At 49.4% G+C, this 20319-nt stretch overlaps 1 protein-coding gene across 4 annotated transcripts in view; it reads left to right on the top strand.

Annotated features, from left to right (window-relative positions):
* The window catches only part of NTRK3 (neurotrophic receptor tyrosine kinase 3), a 230908-nt gene that overhangs the window by 15867 nt on the left and 194722 nt on the right, over nucleotides 1–20319 (top strand). For all 4 annotated transcript variants that reach the window (XM_032994218.2, XM_032994217.2, XM_042803989.1 and 1 more), the window contains exons 2-3: nucleotides 18772–18846; nucleotides 20214–20285. In XM_032994218.2, the coding sequence (XP_032850109.2) occupies nucleotides 18772–18846; nucleotides 20214–20285 (147 nt within the window). The remainder of the gene's footprint in view (nucleotides 1–18771; nucleotides 18847–20213; nucleotides 20286–20319) is intronic.

Raw genomic sequence — 20319 nt, 5'->3', positions numbered from 1 at the left:
ACGGCAGAGGATGCATAGTTAGAGCTGGATGGGGTCACCAGCGTGTTTTGGGATGGTGCTGCCTGCAAAGCTGCTGTGTGCACACAGGGTTTAGAGACTTCTGTTTGGCTCCCAGTGGAGGAAAATGCTGCAGGAGATCTGAATGCCTTGTGATGTGACTGTCCAGGTGCCCCAGATCCCCTGGGTGTGAGTGGGAAGCTGCGGTGCCAGACTAGGGCAGGGGAACACAGCCCTTCCTGACCTCTCTCTGCAAGGCCAAAGCCTGGAGGAGCTCCTCAACTGCCCGAGAGGTTCAGGGTTTGGTTTATAGACTCGCTGGCCCTGACCCACCATGGACCATGCGTGTCCTCTGGAAAGGCACCGATTGGTGTCATTCACGGCTCAACTCTGCCTGATCCCCCAGGGGTTGGTTGCCAGAAAACCTGCAAGAAAAACAAGGTGATGCTCCAGGATGGCTATTTCAGACATTAATATTAACTGCTCACACTGCTGGTGGTGCTCTGCAATGGACCTGGGCTTGACCCAGCTGGTTGTTTCCTTTAGACCTTTCTCCTGCTGCTAAAATACTTTTGTTTTGTTTTTCTTCCCCCTTATACTAGTTTTTCTCCTGTATCTTGTGTCTGAGGCCAGTTTTATATTAACATTGGGCTTATGATACTGTTTTTCTCTGGCTTTGGGAGGAGGATGAAGGGGGAGATGTGTACAGTGGCAGCTCAGGGATGCTAACAGCAGCGGGGAGGGCAGGGGGCAGCAGAGGAGAGCAGAGGCAGATTTTCAAAATCCATATAAATAGCAAAAATAAATTCCCAGCAAACGCTTCCAGTCCTGCAGTATTAAGAAAGTGAAGCACTAGAGGATAAGGAAAGCATGAGCAATAACAGCAGGGATTTAGAAAGAATAAATCTTGCCAGACAAACCTGATTGCTTTTTCTTTTTGATGGAATCGCAAAATTAGTGGCTGAACAGAACGTGGAAATCCTAATATATTTGGATTTAGAAAAGCATTTGATATAGTGTCTCGCCAAATCTTACTCTTAAAATTAGTTCAGTTTGCCTTGGATATGATACTGCCAAATGGACTGAAAACTGGCTTAGGGCCCTAAACAAATAGCGATGGGCTGTGTTTGGGGAGGGGGAGCTGTGGGAGCAGAGCTAAAAACTGTCTTTTCTTATTAAAAAAAAAAACCAAACCCTGACAAAAACCCCCCAAAATAATAAAAACCCCCAGGAATGTGGCCTTAGTTTGAAGCACCTTATTACAGGAATATTGACAAACTGGAGGCAGTTCAGAGGCAAGTAAGGGGAAAAAAAGCCATCAGAGGGGTCAAATTACCCTTGTAGGGAGGCTGGGGGCTGAGAAAGTCCCAGGCATGGAGGCATTTTGGGGAGGAGCAGGTGGTGGCCCACGGGGCCAGGAGGAATATTTGGGCTGTTGTTGGGACCTGGCAGCGAGCACCTCAGTGCCTTCGCCCCCGCACAGCGGAGAATCGCTAAGCTGTCCATTTCATGGCCCTTTCCAGATATTATCGAATAAGCAGGGAAAAATATTCACCGTGACTGTCAGAAAGAACATCCCTGACAGGGGGAGCTGGGCACGTTTTCTTGGGGAAATCTTGAGTCTTGGAGCAAGTACGAGGAGACGCCTCTGGGTGGTTTGGGTCAGTAGATGGGGATTTTCCTGGGTTGTAGGCTTGAGTGGGAAGCTGAGAGGTGGTTGTAGCTGCCTTGAGGTGCCGCCTCCTGCAATATCTGCACCCCACAGGCATTTATTTATTGTCAGGGAAAAGGCTGGGAAACTGCTGGTGGGAGCTGGAATGTAGATGTGTCCCCAGGGGAGGATGGCCAAGTCCCCAAGGGCAGATGGCTGAGTTCGTTCATGTTTAAAGGCTTGTGGAGAGGTGGTGGCATCCTGGTCACCTTGCAGAGATAGGACAGGATAGCTTGATGCCCCTCGCAGGATTTTATACAAGGGATTGAGCCCTGTCTGTAGAAGTCAGGAAGAATGAGGTTTTCCAGCATGTTCATCCACAAAGGTGTCTGTCTGTCTGGCATGCTGAGCTCTTGGAGTCCTTCAGCACTTGTTTGTGGTCTGGAAGAGTTACTGGGTGTGTGAAGGCCTGTGGCATAACTGTAATGTTACCAGAAGGCGAAGAAATGTGTGTCTATCAGCAATGTCTCTTTTGGATCAGTTGGGTGCTGACAGGGCTGTTGCCTACCACTGCCAGAGGGATAGGTTGGGTGAACTGGGCCTTTCCCTTTGACTTTTAAGGCAAATCTGTGCCTTTTGTTACAAATGCAAAGAAACTTCTAGTATGGGAAAGGCAGTTGGCTAATGGCAACATTGCTTTGTGCAGGGAGCAGCTACCTTGCACCGGTGAGGCAGGAGTTAGGTGGGCTGAGCCAGAGTTAGGGAGAAAAAGCCATGGAGTGCAGATGGGAAGGGCTCCTAGAAGATGGAGTGACCTTGTGTCAGTGTCCTGGTCTCCCTGGGGGGGGAGCACAGGGTTTCTTCACACCCCTCCTCACCGCGGTCCTTCAAGTTGTACCCCCCTTTGCATTGCTCCCTGCCCAAGGCTGAGCCTGCTGGGGGGTTGGTGGGATGGGGCTGAACCAGGCAAGGTTTAGGAGGTATTTTTAGCTGTTCTAATTGTGGCAAATAAATGCCATTCTTACTTGTTGGGATTGAGCTACGGCTAAATCACAACTAGTTCTAATGATGATAATTACCGGATTTCAATATTTATAGAAACGGACGCTTCCTTCGTATCGGCGGCTGCTGCTGTGCTCTCACCTTCACAGATCGAAACCTTGGCTCATTATCGCTGCAGCTATTTATTTACTTGCACATTTTTAACCCATAGATGGAAACATATGAGAGATCTGAAATGATACAGGCCTGCCGGAGACGATGTAGTCTTTGGGCAGGAGCTGCAGGATGAATAGGGAAGCATCTCCTAAGGACCTGCGTGTTGGATTCTTGCTTTTTGGGTACCCTTTGAGAGATGTTCTCAGATCAGGAAGCTTCCCTGTGTCTGCCAGGGCTTAGCCCCCAAAGGGTGGAGGTCGCTGTGCATATTTTTGCGTGCATTAGCATGGTGGATCACTGCCTCTGATTGCTGTGTGCACAAAAACATGCACATGCTGTAACTGGGACAGAGTTTAGAGGTGAGGTGACATGATTGGCTCGGGTTCTGTAATGCTGGACTTTGAGGAGCTTGCGGAAAGGGGTCTGGGAAGTTCCTGCCTGCAGCAGCAGCTTCTGGATGTCTTGATTTAGCAACATCCCTCTCCAGCATGGTACTGAAGAAGGGTGGACACCTTTTGGAGCATATGGGTGGCACGTGTGCCCATTCCCTAAGACTGGGTTGGGGGTGAAGACCCCTCTGGGCTGTATCAAACTAGCCCTGTTGGGTTGATCCTGGCCTGCAGATCCTCAACAGCATCCATACCTGTGCGCCCATAGGGTCTGAGACTCCCTCCTTGTGCAAGGTGTAGAAAAGATTCACTTATTCAATTTGCTATCTCTCCAGTGCCACATAAGCTGTATTGATAAATTAATCTTATATTGTTGTGACTAAACAGCCCTGCAATTTTTTACACTGTGCAGCCTAATCTGTCTTGACAGCTGTATCATTAGTTTATATTTGTTGTAATCTTATTCGCTATATTGGCTGTGGGGAGTTTTTATTTGAGGTGCTGTGCTGCTATGCAGGCAATGGGTGCAGCCAGTGGCTCTCCACCAGGTGTCATGGGGTGCTGTGGGGTGCAGCTGGGGTCCATCCAGGCAGTCACCTGGGTGCCCTCCCCAGGAGCCAACCCCAAAACTCTGCTCTGCTGCCTGGAAGCAGCATCTTCATGGAAGTGCATCATCCCCAGGGCTGACCCAGATTCAACAAAGCATCTCTGATGCTGAGGTTTTGATGGAGACCCCTGAGTTGGGGTACAGATGGTGAAAAGGTGGATATTGGGAGATTTGCATCTTAAAGTGTCCTGAGAGGTTTGCTGTATGATGAAAGATAAGTTGGGTTTTTTTGGTCTGTGCTTTAGTTTTCTGTGGTGTGGGATGGTTCCTGCTCTATCTTTGAGGTCATCTTTTGGTCACAGAGGATAAAGGGACTGTGGGAGCTTGAGCTGCACAGCCTGTCACCCAGGCCTCTGGAGATGTTACATGAGGGATGGTGATGTGCATTGGCAAAGTGTAGTGAGGTGGAGGTGGCAGTGTCACGGGTGGCTGGCTGGTCCCCTGGCTCGAGCCTGGATCTGCTGTCCCTGGTCCAAACAGGACTGACTTGGGCCTCTATGCTGCTTTTTTAGAGATCCTCTTTGCTTTGCAGGCAGCTTTGCATGCAATTTATTCCAATAACAGTTCCCCAAAACCAGAGCAAAACATTTTGGGCTGGTGCAATGAGATTTCTGCCAGCAGGGAGCAAGAGAGACTATGTGTTCCCCAGGCATAGGACAAAACGGTGGGGTGGGAAGCATTTTATTTGCTATTTAATGCTTTAAGTCTTGAACTTGTTAAATCCAGATAGGAAAGGACAGTTGTTGGAGTGTAGGCTCCTGTTTGGAGCATCTCTGACCAAGCCTGGATGACTCAGTAACAGCTTAAGCCCATCCTTGTCTCTCAAGTCCATCCTTTTGGGAAAGCATTCAGGATCTGGCAAGGCTGAAGGTGTGGATGGCTCCTGAGATAGATGTGCCCCTTGCAGTCTGATGATGCGAATTGTTATTTAGATCTTTAATTAGGGTTGTGCACCTGTAAGGACTGGCAGAATCCAGCAACGCTCGGTGCTGTGCTCAGATCCACCCTGGCACCAGTAATGTGTCATAGTGCCTCATGGTGCCCCGGTGATGTTGCCCATATGCCTCCCCCTTTGCAGACTGGACTGAGAGCAGAGGGTGGGATGTCCTGTGTGACAGCCACAGCGGCTTCATGTGGGGCTGGTGCAGGAGGAGGGTGAATCTTGATGAGATCTTCATGGTGGTGTCAGCACTGAACGTAGGAAAATCCCTGCTCCGGGAGACAAATGCCTGGGGAAACATCTGTAGCCTGCTCATTGCCAAGCATGCAATGATGTTGTGAAAGGATTTTCACGCATGGTGGTCCATGATGAGTGCTGACAGGGGTTTGGTGATGTGACTGTCCATCACACTCCTCAAACTCATTGCTGTGGCACCAGGTTGCATCAGGGTTAAACTGACACTTGTGAAGTGATCTGAGGTTGGGGATGGCTGGGGACAGCCCTCGGTAGTAGCAGAGACCTGCATTTGCATCCTGCAGCTGGGAGAATCTCCTGCTGTCATTGCTGGGGGAGCTGCCATTTGTCACGAGCTGCAGCAGGTGACAAGGAGATGGACACCAGCAGGCTGAATCAGCATAGCCGGAGGCAGGAGGTGTCCATGCTGTTGGCAGGGATGTCACATCCTCCCTCTCTCCCAGACAGGTGGAGTGATGGGGGGTTCCTAGCACTTATCCTAAATCCAGGGTTGATGACAGATGCATTACCTCTGCCAGCATGGCAGTAGCACCTCCATGTGCACTGAGCACTGCTGGCCTGCTGTCCACTCCCACGGAGAAGATGCATTCCCCATTCATCTGGTCTTCGGTGCCTGGAGACCTTGCTCCAAGTTCTAGTGCTAAAGGATGATCCTTTGCCTACAAATAGCCTGTCAGTGTTCATCAAGGAATCAGCTCAAGGTGTAAAATCTGAATGGTCTGAAGCTACAGCTCTTGGCTGGGAGGGGGTGACTCAGTGGGTGAAGTGGGTCCATTGGGGCACGTAGCAATTGCCCAACACGCTGGTCTCTGCCACATGGGAAAGATTCTTGCAAAGCTCTCCAATCCTCTTCACAGCACTTGATAGTTGCCATTCGCACCCTGCTTGCTTATTAGCTTCTTATCAGAGAGGGGAGTACAAAGAAGGTGGCAGAAACCTCCCTGGAGGGGTGCACTGAACTGGTGGCAGGGCCACTGACAAAGCTCAGATCTGCTCCTGCCACCCTTGTCTGTGGCCACCTCCTGCTCATGGTGAGGGTATCGCTGGGGCAGATTGCTGCTTTTTGCTATTTATAACCCTCTCATCCCTTACTCCGTGTGAGGATGTCTTTATTATTATTTTTTTTTTCCCTGATTTATCCCTGGGTGAATTTCAGGTCCCTGACCTTGACTGCCAGATGGGTCTTGATCACCCATCAGTGCAAAGCATTGCTTTAAGCTCAGAGTATCCCCTGTGCAGCTTGGTGTAACCTCCAGCACTGCCAGTTTCTGGGCACTGGTGTCAACTGGGAGCCACAGGGAGTTTTGGTTGGTATTGCTATGCTCCACCCATACTGATGAGACTATTTCCATAGCAACTACAGGATTTTTCAAAGGGGAGATAGGGGAAAGATGTGAAAAACCAAAAACAACCCAGCTGCAGCTGCTGATGCACAGGGTGATTTCCCAAGCTGGTGGTATTGCTGTGCTCATTGCTGGTGAGGCAATTCCAGCTGCCTTGGGGGCTGTGACAGCTCAGGTGGGATTCAGGGATGCCTTTCATGTGCCCCTGCTTCCCCACAGGGCCCAGAGCCCTGGAGAAGGGAAGGGGACAGCTCCTGGTCTTGAAGCATCCCGGTGCTACTTTGGCTTTGAGCTCTACCCTCCCCTCTGTCTTCATCCTGCTTCCTTCCTCTCTGCTTCCTGTTCTCACCGGGAGCCAGAGAAACAGCTAGAAGGGCTGTAAATGATGCTTTTGGGGCCGAAAGCTTTGAAAATGTGGTGATGGGCACAAGCCTGGCACAGTGACACTGCGTGTCCTGTCCCAGAGGCTGAATCCAAGTCTTGGCATTGCAGCAGGAGAGATTAGAGAGCAGCTTGGCCCAGTGCTGTTGGAACTTATCTGTGGTTTGATGGTGGCTTGGGTTTGGGAGCCACCAGTGGGGCTTTGGACAGGTCTGCTGACTGCCTGCTGAGCTTGAAGGTGGCTTGGGGGCTAGCAGGCATGCCATAAGCTTGGTGCAAGGCTTAATACCAACCGTGTAGGTTGGTGACACCTGGTCTCAGCCCTCTTTCTACAGAGGAGGAGGGAGGACAAAGGCAGCCCTTCTCTGTCCCATTGCAATATCCACAGAGGGAGAAGGAGCCAGGGTGCAGGAGGGCTGTCCCCCACCAGCTGCAGTCCTCGGTAAGCCCCAGCCTGGCTTATGGTGTGGGCTCTTGGGCCCCAGCTGCTGCAGGCTGTGAGCGAGCCAGCCTGCTCCCCGGAGGGCTGCCCAGGGCCAGCAGCAGACAATGTCTGTATTCTTTGTGCAGAATGAGCTTCCCTAAGCTGATAACCCTCTGTGCTTGTATAGTTTGCTCTGAGGTTGGGCTGGTGCTGGGACCCTCCTGGCTCTCCAGCTGCCCAGGAGCATAAATGAAGTTTGAGTGATTCTTTACAAAAAAAAAAAAAAAAATACAACAACAAAATCTCCCTGGAAGAACTTTGTCCGATGATCTGCTTTCTGGCTTTGAAATTGCTCCGTGACCCTAAACAGTGCCAAAAAGACATGTGTCCTGTTAAGTACATCTTCAGCCCAAGTGGTGAAAGGACAGGCATCGTCAGGAGGTGCAGCCTGGCTCCTTTGCTTGCTGCCGCTCTGCAGTTACAACTGAGTGGGACCTCAGGATTTCTCAAGTGCTCCTGTGAGATTTTATACCTGTCAGTTTAATGACAGCCTCCTGGGAATGCTTCAGAAATAGGAGGCTTGTTTTCAGGAGCACCAAGTTATCAGGCTTATCACGTCTGTGCTCACCTTTGCATGAGGGGACGTGGGCTTGGGCTATGGAGAGGAGCACACGTGGGCTGCCACGGCCCGGCTGGGGCTGGATATCATTGCTTTTCTCTGTTGTGGCCTTAAACCTCTGTGCAAACCCCCAGCCCTGGTGATGAAGAACATCTTCAAAAGGTGTGAGGAGAGCCTGCTAGCAAAGGGTGGGGATGTCAGTGCTGGGTTAATGAGCTGCCACGTATTGGCCAAGCTGCAGTAACTCAGGTTGTGTGTTCCTGCCTTGCTCCTGGTGTAAAGCAAAATGTATTTGCTTAACAGTCAGTGCAGCTCAATAGCAGTGTGTTTGGATAGTGTGAGTTCAAGGGTTTCATCCCACCTTTGGCTCTGGTGAAGGAGATGCCCATGGTGAGCAAAGGGCAGGCGCTTGGTTGAAGTGCTGGCTGTGAGTGCTGCTCTTTGTTGAGGTGCTGGGTGAGCAGGGTCTTCTCCATAATTCAGTTATGACTTTATCTAGAGAAATGGCAGGCTGAGCTGAGATACAAGATAGAAACCATCCCCATGTTTGTTGTTTGCGTAGCTGGTTCAGCTCAAACAAACAGCCTGGTTAGCAGCATCGCTGGCTGTCAGTGTCTTCTCCTGTAACATTTTTGTAAGGTGCTTTTTTTTCTTCACATTTATATGAACAAAGTAGAACTCTGGGAGATGAGCTTTTAAAGTGTCTGTTCCTTCTCTGCTCTCCTTTCTTCCTTTCACTGTCTGCTCCTGCCTGTGTCATGTTCATAGGTGTGCTGGTTACCTTTTCCTTTTCAGAGCCAGCTGACTTCCCACAAAATACCTGCTATCCCAAGAAGCCTAAAGCTCCGAGTCCCCATGTCTCAATGTGTACATCACCCTGCTACTGTGTGATGCTTCTGCTTTTACACCTCTGCAACAAGAGCAAGCCAGTGTGTGTCCCCTTGTAGAAAAAGCTTGGAGAGGGGAAAGAAAACAGGAATTCTCTTTTTTTTCCTGGCTGGAGATAAGGGGCCTGGGCCCTTTTTGTGGGTGGAGGAGGAGCCTCTCCATTGCTGTTGGGGAGGGTGGGCAGAGCTGTCTGATTTAATTGCAATTCAGATACAAGCCTTTGGGGGGTCATGGCAGTTGGCTCAAAATAAACTTTGTGCAGCTCTGCCGTGTCCTGGAGGTAACAGGGACCCTGGCAAGTTTCCTCAAAGGTTGGAGCTGCTCTGCCCGTGGCCATCCTGAGCAGAGCGGCTGGGAGCCTGGCCTGTGGCCAGCCCAGCTGGGCATTGCTGCCCGCTTGTTCAAGCTTCACAAACATCTGAGGAGCCAAAATGCTGGAGGATCAAAGTTCAGGCTCCTTGGGAGCTATTTGGGAAAACAAACGTTTCGTGGGAGCGGGATCCGAGTCCAAGAAAGATTGGCTCTCCCCTCCCCTCACTTGGGCAGCGGCTTTCCTGGTGTTCAGGGTGTGTGGGAAAGCTGGAAATGGGATGAGCCATGCTACGAGGGCGGTGGAGCTGTGGGGGAGCAGAGGAGGATAAAGTGGGCTGGTGGACTGAGGGGGGGATGCTGGATTCAGCCGCTAAATAGCCATAACTGTGCAGAAGCAGAGGGACCCTTTGGCACCTGTGGTTTGCAGCTCCAAGCTCTGGTTTCCGTGACACTTTTGGGGTCCCCACACAGGAGCAGTGGGAAGGATCTGCCCCAGAATGTGCAGCTACACTGAAACAGGATTTGAGATGAAGCTGATGTGGATGTAAAAAAGCTCCTGAATGTGGACTCACGTGGTGGCTGTGGTTTTAGAAAGTGTGCTTGTGGGTTTGTGTGGGTGGGTGGCAGCGGGCAGGGCCAGGAAAGGCAGTGGGTCCAGGCTAAGGACCTCAGCTCCCTCCCACCACAGCGCTTGTGCAGCCCCATCCCCGGCTCTCACATCGGCCCTTGCTGGACTCTTGCTTCTGCCTCCTCATTCCCAGCGCTGTATATCACAGTAACAGCCAGTTCTTGGGAGATTTTATTTTCTCCTTTTCCTCCTCCATCCATTTTCCTGTCTTCAAGCACAGCATGAAGTGCAGTGCATGCATGTGGCTGGCAGTGCTCCCCTTCGGGTCCTTGCTGAGTTAATACGGTCTATCAGGCCATTGTCCAGATGCTCACCAAAGCCCCGTGCCTTTTTTTGGGGTGCTCCTTTCCACCACACACTCTTTGGCACTACTCTGTACCAAGAATTATTCCTGCCAAGATGAACTCTAGCGATCCTGTACGTTAGGTACATCTCCTTGTCTTGCTAATGTGTGTAGGCACTGTGCTCTCCAGAAGAGAAACACAGCTGCCTTTGGAGCAGAGCTTGGCAGCTCTGTCTGTCTATATTAAATTAGATAGCTACATATATACATATTTTAATTTCTGAAAAGCACCAGACCTGTTCAGAGATGGGAGTGTGAGGGAATCTGACCTCTGGTTTGAAGTTGCAGGGAGGGTTTAATAAGGCAGAATATGATTACTGAAGGTGATTTTGACCAGCGTGCTGCTTCCTCTATAAAATGCTGTTTGATCTTTAAAGACCGCAAAATGCTGCACACTTCTGGCTCTCACTGTGTATGAAATCCTATGGATAAAAGCATCCTTTCTTTTGGCATGGCAGGTACCTGGGGAGTTGCCTAAAAATGGGAGCTCTTTTGGTCTCCTCTGTCCCATAAAGCAAAGGGTGCTGCTGAGGCTTCAGGTTTCTGCTTGGTGTGTACAACTCCCAGGGGAATTGCCTTTTTTTTTGTGTGTGTGGTTGTTTGTTTTTTTTTTTTTTTTTTTTTCCCCTTGGATTGTCCTCTTGTCCCAGCAGGCTGCACGGCTGTTTTGGAGTTGTGATGTGATTAGACATGCGCAGGTTGACATTAGCGGGGTCCTGAGCAGGAGCCTCTGCTCTACGTACTCCAGATCCACATCTAATGGTGGGAAGCACCTATCTGGGCACAGAATACTGCCAGAGAGTAAGGAAAGAAATGCCCTTTTGGGGAAATAACATCATGTTTGAGTCTGCCATCCAGAGGAAAAAAGAAGCAAGGCATGGCTGATGCTGCAGGTGGAGGGTGAGCTCTTGCTGATGCTTCACCCCAGGGTGGTTGCATTTGTGTACTTATGTCCATGTTTACAGGACTAAGCTGCTCGTCCCACCTTGTGCTCTCTCACTTCAGGTGGTGCCTGTGTAGGGGTCAGACAGTGATAGGCAACAAATAAGAAAGAGCTGGGGGAAGATCTTGTAGCAACTGGGAGGTTGCCAAGGCGGTGGGCAGGAAGTTGGGGCTAAGCCAGGGACCCAGCCCTTACACAGAGGGGTTCAGGGGCACTGTCCCCCCAACCCTGCTCCCCATGCAGGAGATGCTGCAGCCCTTGGGGAAGCTTCCTCTGGAAGCTTTTACACTGTTGCTCATCTCTGATAAATTAAGTTTCTTCGGCACTGGAATGATTTTCAACACCTCAGTTCTTGTTTGGGACCCCAGGGCTGCTTTCTCCCAGTAATAGTGATGGAATATTAAGGAGGGTATTTGTCGTGATGGCAGTTGCACTGCTGTCCACAGCACTTCTTCAGCTCTGCTGTCCCACTTGCACTTACTTCTTCCATTCTGAAAGCGAGTGACTGGGCATAACTCTTCCTGCACTGAAAAACCTTGGATGTAGTGTGCAATAATGGGAACATACTGCTTCCCGTGTGCTGCAGCAATCTGTCCATGCTGGGTCCAGGGAGCCTGCTGTCCTCTAGTAATACTGACACATTGTCCTCAGAAGGGATGCTCTCTGCTCTGTAAGTCACCAGCCAGAGCTGGTGCAGGGTGTGAAGGCTGTCCTGGGGTGAGCTGGAGGCACGTGGAGAATGTAGAAGGAAAATGGGTAAATGTAAAAACACAAGGCACTGCACTCTCTGCCTGAGAGGGTCTCGTGTCCCTGGGGACAAAAGCAAAGGGTGAGGTCCTGGTCATGTTGGTACTGCTGTCTGTTTTTTAAACACATGCACTTTCCCTCTTCTTTAGGTACAGCTCCTGTACATCCTTATGGGTGCCAAGCAGCATTGCTTAATTGCAATGCCTGGTAAAAACATGTGTTTCAGCAGAGCTTAAAGCTGTTTCTCAGGATATCTTCCACAGTAGGATGTTTTTATATGGCAATCTTGTTAGATAGTGCAGCTGTAGCAAGTCTTCTGCACTTAGTGGTTGCTCTTAGCCAGCCTGGGACCAGGCAGATGTTGTTGGAGCGAGTGTGAAGCTCATCTGGGCTCACCTGAAAGGTGTCCTGCAGGGGAGTCCTCTCCTCTGAATGCCTTGTGACTTGTGAGTTGCTTGTGTGTAGCACTTGGGTTTCTTCAGGCAGACTATTGAGACACCAAACTGCAGTGGCTCGTGCATGGCTGTATCACTCCTACGCACTCCCCAGCTGGGTAGATTGGGGGTTTTTTCCTTTGCCCAACCTTTCTGGAAGGACCTGGTTTGGATTGTTGGGTTGGGTGTGGCTGGGCCCATGGGATGGGGACTGGGTGCATCCCCCTCACATTCGCTGCAACACCCATGTACTCCTACATGGCCTTGGCAAGAGGAACAGATCTGCTAGTGCAGAGGGAGCTGTGTCACAGTGATGTGTTTTATGATTGTTACCTTGACGAATCACAATTACACTGTGGAGTTATGCTCATAATTGTTTCTACAAAGCTGGATTTGCTTTCTCCACCCCCTCCCCTCCCTTTTCCCCACTGACCTCCAATTATCCTTAATGATGCAAAGCTATCTACTGCTGGGTGACTTTTCCATGTATTTTTGGGAAGGGGAAGCCCACGCTTTAAATGGGGAAAATATTACCCTCATAAGTCTTTATTCAGCTGCACTTCCCTTTAATGCTCAGTTACCAATTCACTTTTATATCTTCCATATTGAGGGAATCAAGTCCTTCGTGCCTCTGGTTACTAAATGTATGTGATAAGTGCCTTATAATACTGTGAAATATAGCTGATTCCTTTATGGCTTCCTCAGCCCTGTGTGGGGTGTGAGGGATGGATAAAAGGAGCCAGCAGCCCCTGCGGTGGCTGTGCTTTGCCCTGGGGTACGGGACCTGCACCAGTGCCACAGGTTTCCCAGCTTCCAGGGATTCCCATCAACATCTGCAGCACCGCTGCTTGGAGGAGGCGGGTCCTACTGGTCAAGGGTTTTAAGAGGCATCTTCCCTTTATTCCCCCCCTACAATCAAATTCATATTTGCATGGTCTGGAGCTGGCATGCCCAGGAGGTTTGTTTATAATTCTAAACATATCAGGTAATTGAAAGCCAATGCTTCTGTCTGGATCGTGAAGTATAATGTGCCTGGATGACGAATCAATTTTCCTGTTGCTCTATGAGAGAGAAGTTAAACGCTCTGCTTGCCTTTCCTATATGTATATATTTATATGTATGCATAAATATATATAAATGTGTGTGTGTTGGGGTGCTGCCTGTTTGCTGGCATGTGATTCATTCACTGCCCAACATTCAGACATAAGCGGTGGCACTTGCACAGCATGGCTCTAACCAGGGACGTGTCACCTGCTCTGACAGTGAACGGAGCTGATGACATCCTGATGAAAAGTCGCTTCCCTCTGGTCTGGGCTAGATATAGATTTGGGTAGCATGTGCGTGCACATGCTATATAATACTTGGTGGTTATTGAGTGCCTTTTTCAGCTATTGACCGTAGCATTTGAAAAGCCGAGAGAGATTAGATAAATATTATCCTTCTTGTATAAGGGGGGTGAAGGAAGGCCAGACACATCAAGTAGCCTCAAGCTAATCACTTGGTAAATTGGCATAAGAGGCTGTTTTTCACCTCTGCCTCATGCATGTGGGACAAAATAAGTCTGTCTGTGTTTAAATCCCAGTAGATATTCTAGTCTCCCTTGTTGCACTGGCCCTGGGCTGGAAAGGGAGCACATGGAGCTGTGCAGGCTTGCGGTCCGGTCTCAAGAAGGTGACTCCAGTATGTGTTGTCAAACACCTCCTTGAATGGTGTCCTTCTGGGAATGAAAGGAACCGCTGTTCCCACAGGGTCAGGGGCTACTGGTCCCCTTTCAGGAAGTGGGGAGAGGTCCTGGCACTTCTGGAGACCAACTGAAACCTAAACCCTGTGACTTGGTGACCATACGGTCAAGAAGATTGCTGATATCTCTCTGTGGGTTGTGGGAACAAAGACATCTGCTGCCTTACTGGCTTCACATGATGCCCTGGGATCTGTGAGTGATGTCATGCCCATGAGCTGCAGAGCTGACAAACAGGGCTTCACACTTCAAGTTTGCTATTATTGGGACACAGCACGCAAACTATGGTTAGACCATTGGTCTGACTTCAGTGGTCTACAAGGCTTTCAACAGGTTGTAAAGGCATGGCTGTAGGTACGTGGAGGTTGAGGTATGATGCAGGGTTGGCCTCCTAAAATTAGCTTTTGTCAGGCTAACCCCATATCTTTCTTTGGAAAGGTAACTAATTTCCTCAGCAAAGAGAGGACTTCACAGTGAGAGGCTAATATGATGCTGCATTACAGTGTTTTTCTGGAGAAGACACAGTATAGCCCAGCTGTTGTATGTGAAGAGCTGGATAATGGAGAAGTGGTGGTGGGAGGTGTTGAAAGAGCAGATAACTGCTGAAGTTCCTTGGAGATGATGTTAGCTCCTACTTTTGTTGAGGACACTGGCACAAAAGGCAGGAGCATGCTGCTGGCACAGTGCTGGGGCTGTGGGAACACAAAGTGGGGTGAGGATAGCCAAGGAGAAAAGCTGCAGTAGCAAACCCAAGAGAGTCTATAATGCAAAAGGGGATGAATGTAAATATGGGTGTAATGGTGTTTTTGCTGCCAGCTTGGAAATTACGGCAGTTGGAAGCAACCTGATGGATAGAAGTGCTTGGTGCAATGCTCAATTATGGGGTGAAAACAAGCCACCAGGCTGATGGGACTGTGAGAAAGGCTGGTGTGGTCTCAGGCTGCAAGCCATGGTGTTTCCAGTGTCACTGGGGGATTGCTTGTACTGTTATACAAGTGAGACCTCCTGGAGACAGCTCTGTGTTTTTGGTCACTCTTCTTCAAAAAAAAAAGGCACTTAAACAGGCTGATGAAGAAAATAGCTGTTTTCTATTACAGTGTCTATCACAGTGATCCTTCTTGCATAGGTCCTCAAGTGTTAGCTCCAGTTGTGCAGGGTTTGAAACCAGAAGCAAAATAACCTTGCCAGCAGGACTCTGCCTGAGCAATATATCTGCATCACTTCTGGGACTTGAGTTAGTATCTCTTCAAGGCACTTGAGACAATTTGCCTTGCACTTCACTGCTTGGTACAGACGCGCTGCCTTAGAAGAGCTGGCCTTGTGTAACTTATAAATGATAGCTGGGTGGGTCTGGCTCTTGCTTCTAAAGGAAGGAGGATGAAATGCTGGGAAAGAAAAAGAGCTACTTAAGTAAAGACAGTTTTGACACAAGAGAAATTGTATGTAAAATGCTTGTGGGTAAGAAATGAGAAGAGCAGAGGAGTTCTAGTGCAGCGTTTTAGTATAAGTCAGGAGGGCAAAGCCCCAGCTCCTAAGGTGGACTTTGATCGGTCTGTAAAAGGCATGGTATAAAGGTAGCTCTGCAGTGCAATGAGACCTGGACCAGCAGGACCCTCAGATAGACAAGTAGTATCAGAAAAGTGAGTATTTAAACAACTACTCCATTCTTCCTCCACCACCACCCCCCCCGCCCCGACCCCCACTGCGAAAAAAGTGAACAAGCTCCTCTGTGTTAGTGATGCGTCTCATATGGTCTCGATTAGAAGTTGGAAATGAGTCTAGGTGGATGTGTATATGGTGAGCACTTCAGGATTTGTGAACTATGGTATTGGTCTTGAAGCTATTGTGTCTTGTAGAAGAACAGCTTACCTTAGTAATAACTGAGGAATGCCACAGGAATATATATTTAGAGACATTTACAGGGAGGAGGGAGTAACCCACTGACTGTAATTCATACCTCAATGCCTGACTGCAGAGACCAGGGCAAGGCTGGGAGTTGTCACATCTGTATTTGGAGTGAACCCAGCATTCGTGTTCCTGCCAGGTTAATGAACCGAGGCAGAGGAGAGGGGAAGGTCTCATTCTTCAGCAGCAATTGGGAGTATGTAAGATTTCTAGGGCAGGCAAAACCCTGGAAGGAAAAGAGGGGGAGATATTTGAGATAATGAAGGACATGAAGAGGGACTTAAGTTTTAGGGGTGGAGTTTCTTTGCTTCGTTGTTTTGCTTTCCTGTGCAACTGTTGCCAATTTTACTATCACAGCTTGACTTCTTGAGCTTTCATAATAGGATGCATCATCTCTGTTTTGTTTTTAAAGAGGATTCAGGCGAACCCAGCCAGTGCAAAGTTATACTATTCTTTCCAAAACAATAGGGAACCAAAGAAAATGGTTTTTCTAGTGTATCTTTGAGGTGCCTGTGAACCAAGACTGGTTTGCTACTTCTAGGAGCAAGGGTGTAACTCCTGCTAAGTTGAAAAATCAGAGGAAAAAAAGGGGAAAAGCTATTTCTGGGAGTCCTTGAGAAGGGAAGTGTCTGTGTAGCTTAAAGGCCTCAAAGCCCCTTGCTGACCTGTGCACCTAATTCAAGATGACTCTATTTCCCTGTATTGTACTCTGTGTAAAGCAGCTGCTGGGTTAGGGGATTATCCTGTACATAAGTGTGTGTGTATGTATTTATTTCCACTGTTTCTTCTTTTATCTCTCACTTTATGGGTGTTGTGTGTCTATGTTAAATAACATACCAAAGCATATCTGGCTCAGGAAGCTCATAGGCTTCGTTTGGGAGGCTGGAACACAGGTTGTGGAGTTGTATTTACAGTCTAGCTTAATGCCACTTCTGGGGAGGCTTGGCCATGGGGGGGCCCCAAGACCCCTATACTCTAGTGCTAAGTCATCAGAAACTTATGCCTGTGAATGTTGCTGGGAACAAGCTCGGGTCTTTTTCTGCCTCTTCTAGAATGCTGCCCACGTGGCTCTGAGTGTCAGGTCAAAAATAACTTTGACTTTTTTTTAGCAAATACAATCAATAAAACAAGAGCCAATCTGGCCGCCGGCTCCTTCCCAGCTGTGGTTGCTCCATAGCTTCTGGCTCAGGGCTGCTTCATCCCTTCCCAAGGGTCATTGCTTGGATGCGCTAGCTTCAGTATGCCCTGGTGGTAAACCCACATCATTCTACTCATGCTTCTCCCCATGTTCGTTCTTTCTCTTGGAGAACCCTCTCTTTTGGTATGGAGGAGTTGCAGATGGGAAATATCTTCAACTTGTGTTTCTAGCCTTGCTCAGTCCTGCAATCTTGTGGCCCAGGACCTGAACTCGCAGTCCTGCCCTGTCTCAGAAAAGTTTCAGTGAGCCGCTGGATCTCTTGACTGAATCCTCCCACTCTGTGTTTTGTTCTGCAAGTGTTCACAGGGGCCTTAGACGTTGGCAAGGAGTACAAAATGGCTGTAAAAACGTCCTGTTTCTCATTCTGTCTGGGACACGGATGATCCAAGCTGATGAGCAGGTCGTTGAGGATGAACCGTAACTTATGCTGCCATGCAGCAGCCGGTTGGGAGCTTATGCTGTGTCCTTATGCTAACCCCTCTGGGTATGCAGACAATTATGGAACATGTGGAAAGCAGAGGTGACTCTTGTGGGTCTCTGCTTTTCTTGGATCTGCATGGTGAGAAAAGAGAAATATGTTTAGATTTAGTCCAGGCTTTGTATTTTTCTTCCTTGAGCTGGACGCTATTTGGGATGTGGTTCAAATAGGTCCGTATACTTCTGTCACGCTAATTTGTCTGGTCTTGTGCAAGCACAAGGCATGTTGAGTGCTGGAGGAGGAACGTGTGGCCCCTGTGACTGCTCTAGAAGTGGTCAGAGGTCCCTCTTCTTCTTACTCAGCCTCTGGACCACCACGTGGGGTCCTGCAACCTTCTTGCCTAGAATAAAAGAATCATGGGACAGTTCTCAGTGTTGGCTTATCACCCCAACCCTGCATCACTTGGAAGTGTTTCCCCTCTCCAGGGCCAAGTCCAAAGCCAACTATTGCATCAAGGCAGATGTGAGTTTGGGTGCACGTGTTCATAAACTTCGAAGTTGTGTTTCTTTCACGTGTTGTCTAAGGGGACCAGCCAGATGTTTTTTCCCCCTCTTGGTTTGCTTTGAGAGCGCCACCTCCACCTTCTCCCCGGCAAAGACCCTCTTGAAAATGTTTGTGCTTTCTGGTGGGAGGATGTCCAAGTTTAATCTGGGAGAAAGCCTGAACTGGCCAAGGGCTGCCTGGGGGATGAGGATCGAGCTCCTTCCCCACCATGCAATGTTACAGCTTGTTAGCAGAGGCCTGTGTCCACAGCCAGCTGGCCACGCTGCTGTCAGCATCGCTCCTGTGCTGCCAATAACAGGAGACCCTATTCTCTGGGGCTGTTGATCTGTCACCTTCCTCTGGCTCTAATATTTACTGAATAATGCTCCTGCAGTGACAGATCTATTTCTGGTTTTGTTCTCTGTAACATACCTGCCAGAGTGCCCCAGGCGACTGAGGAATTTATAATAAAGGCACGATTTCCAAACTAAGTTTGGTGCTTTCCTGCCCGCAGCATTTCCAGCCAGCAAAGACTAGGACCCTGTTTGTCCACCCCAGTGAGAGACTGGGTAAATATATGACGACTACTTTTTTCCATTTAGGTCCCAAGTTTTTGTTGAGAGGTTTTTATTTGCTTTCACTCCTTTTGCGTGAGCCTTCTCAATTGTGTCTTTATTTCACTGTTATGCACAGTGGGGTGCAGAGAGGGGCAATGACTAGGGCAAGGATGTTCAATGTCTTAGTTGCACATTCCACATGTAAAACCATGTTATCTGGCTTTTCCAAAATGCTGGGAAAGCAGAATGGTGTTGGGTGTTAGGGCATGTCACTCTCCCTCAGTGTGCTGTCCCCTGCCCAGGCAGTGACCATGTGGTGGTACCACAGCTGAGTCTTTCCTTCTTTTCCACAGACACATAGAGAACTGGAAGAACTTGCAGACGCTGAATGCTGTTGACATGGAGCTGTACACGGGACTCCAGAGGCTGTGAGTATGTCCTGCATGTCGGGGAGGAGAACAGCACTGGGCAGCCCCTTCCTTCCAGCAAAGAGCTATGGCGTCCCCCCATTCGCAGTCTCCACGCCGCAGTGTTCAGAGCCTGTTTAAGCTACTGGCTCTGCCGTATTTTTCTATGAGACTCTGCAAAATGGAGATGAAGTGCTGTTTGGACCTTGCTGGGTCTGCGAGAAGGAATATTGCTAGCTCCTGACAGTTCTGTCAACACACATCGGCCCTGACCTCTCTTCTCCCTCGCTGTTCCGGTTCTGGGCTTGTGCATTGTTCTGACTCATTTCAGCCCCACAATGCAAAATTCCAGCTGTCTCCACTGATCCTTCATTGCTGGGCTGTTGGTCCTCATTTAGTGCAGTCGCCACCATGGCAGTGCTGCATGATTGCATCTCCCTGCACAACCCTCAGCACCAGGAGAGGTCAACCGTGTGTGTCATGGAGGGGAAACTGAGGTCCATGAGATTGAAGGGACTTGCCAGGTGCTTGGGAAGCCTGGACAAGTGAGGATACCACCCAACCTCTTAATTCCACCTCCTGTGTCCTCCTGGGGATGGGAGTGCCCTGGGTGCTGCTTGTGTGAGATGCACAGTGTTGCTCAGGGTTAACTGGAGACTCTGCTAATGTGTTTCACTAGGAACTTTGTTGGGTACAGCTTGTCCGCTGGAGGAGAGGTGTATGCTTCTGAGCACTTGATAACCAAACCCCAGCAAGTTGTACTTTTAACATACACCTCCCCACCTTGTAAGCAGTCTGGGTACTGTTCTCATCTCACCTAAGAAAGCAGCAATGGAGTTGGGTGTACTTTTGTCTCTAGGAGTAGTTAATAAGCCTTGGTCATAGGGCTGGTACAGCTTCTCCAAAACAGGGTGGAAAGAGGATTCCCTCTTCAGTTTCAATAACTCCCTATACAAAAAACTCATTCCTCCTTATCTGAGCTGCAATCAGAAGGATGTTCTCTCAGGTTTGAGGGAGGGGAGATGGTGGTGCTGGGGTGTTAGGTTTGCTGTGGGGCCAGGCAGTGTTGCTCATGAAGATGGAGGGAGAAGAGAGGAGCAGGAGATGTGCTGGGCCATCTCAGCAAGCCTTGGTGGATGCGGGGAGAGAGTCTTGTCTTGCCCAGCAGCTGCTCTGCACTGAGCCTGTGCACTCACTATATCAGATGAAGCTGAAAAGCCCAATTTCCTCTTTGTTTGTAACTCATAGAGGCTGTCTGGGGAGAGATGTGCCTCTGGGGTGGGGGGGGGCACTGCAGGGCTCCCAGTGCATTTCTGGATGCTGAGTGCAGGGTTTTAGAGCAGTCGTCACCCTTGACTCCATCACTGCCCTTCTTCATCTCTTTGCAGGACAATCAGGAACTCAGGACTACGAAACATCCAGCCACGCGCCTTTGCCAAGAACCCTCACTTGCGCTACATGTGAGTGCTGGCAGCTCCTGCCCCCTTTTCCCTC

This window comes from Tyto alba, unplaced genomic scaffold (genome assembly GCF_018691265.1).
Source record: "Tyto alba isolate M040663 unplaced genomic scaffold, T.alba_DEE_v4.0 Super-Scaffold_41, whole genome shotgun sequence".
NCBI classification, from domain to species: Eukaryota; Metazoa; Chordata; class Aves; order Strigiformes; family Tytonidae; genus Tyto; species Tyto alba.
This window is presented reverse-complemented; position numbering and strand designations above follow the sequence as displayed.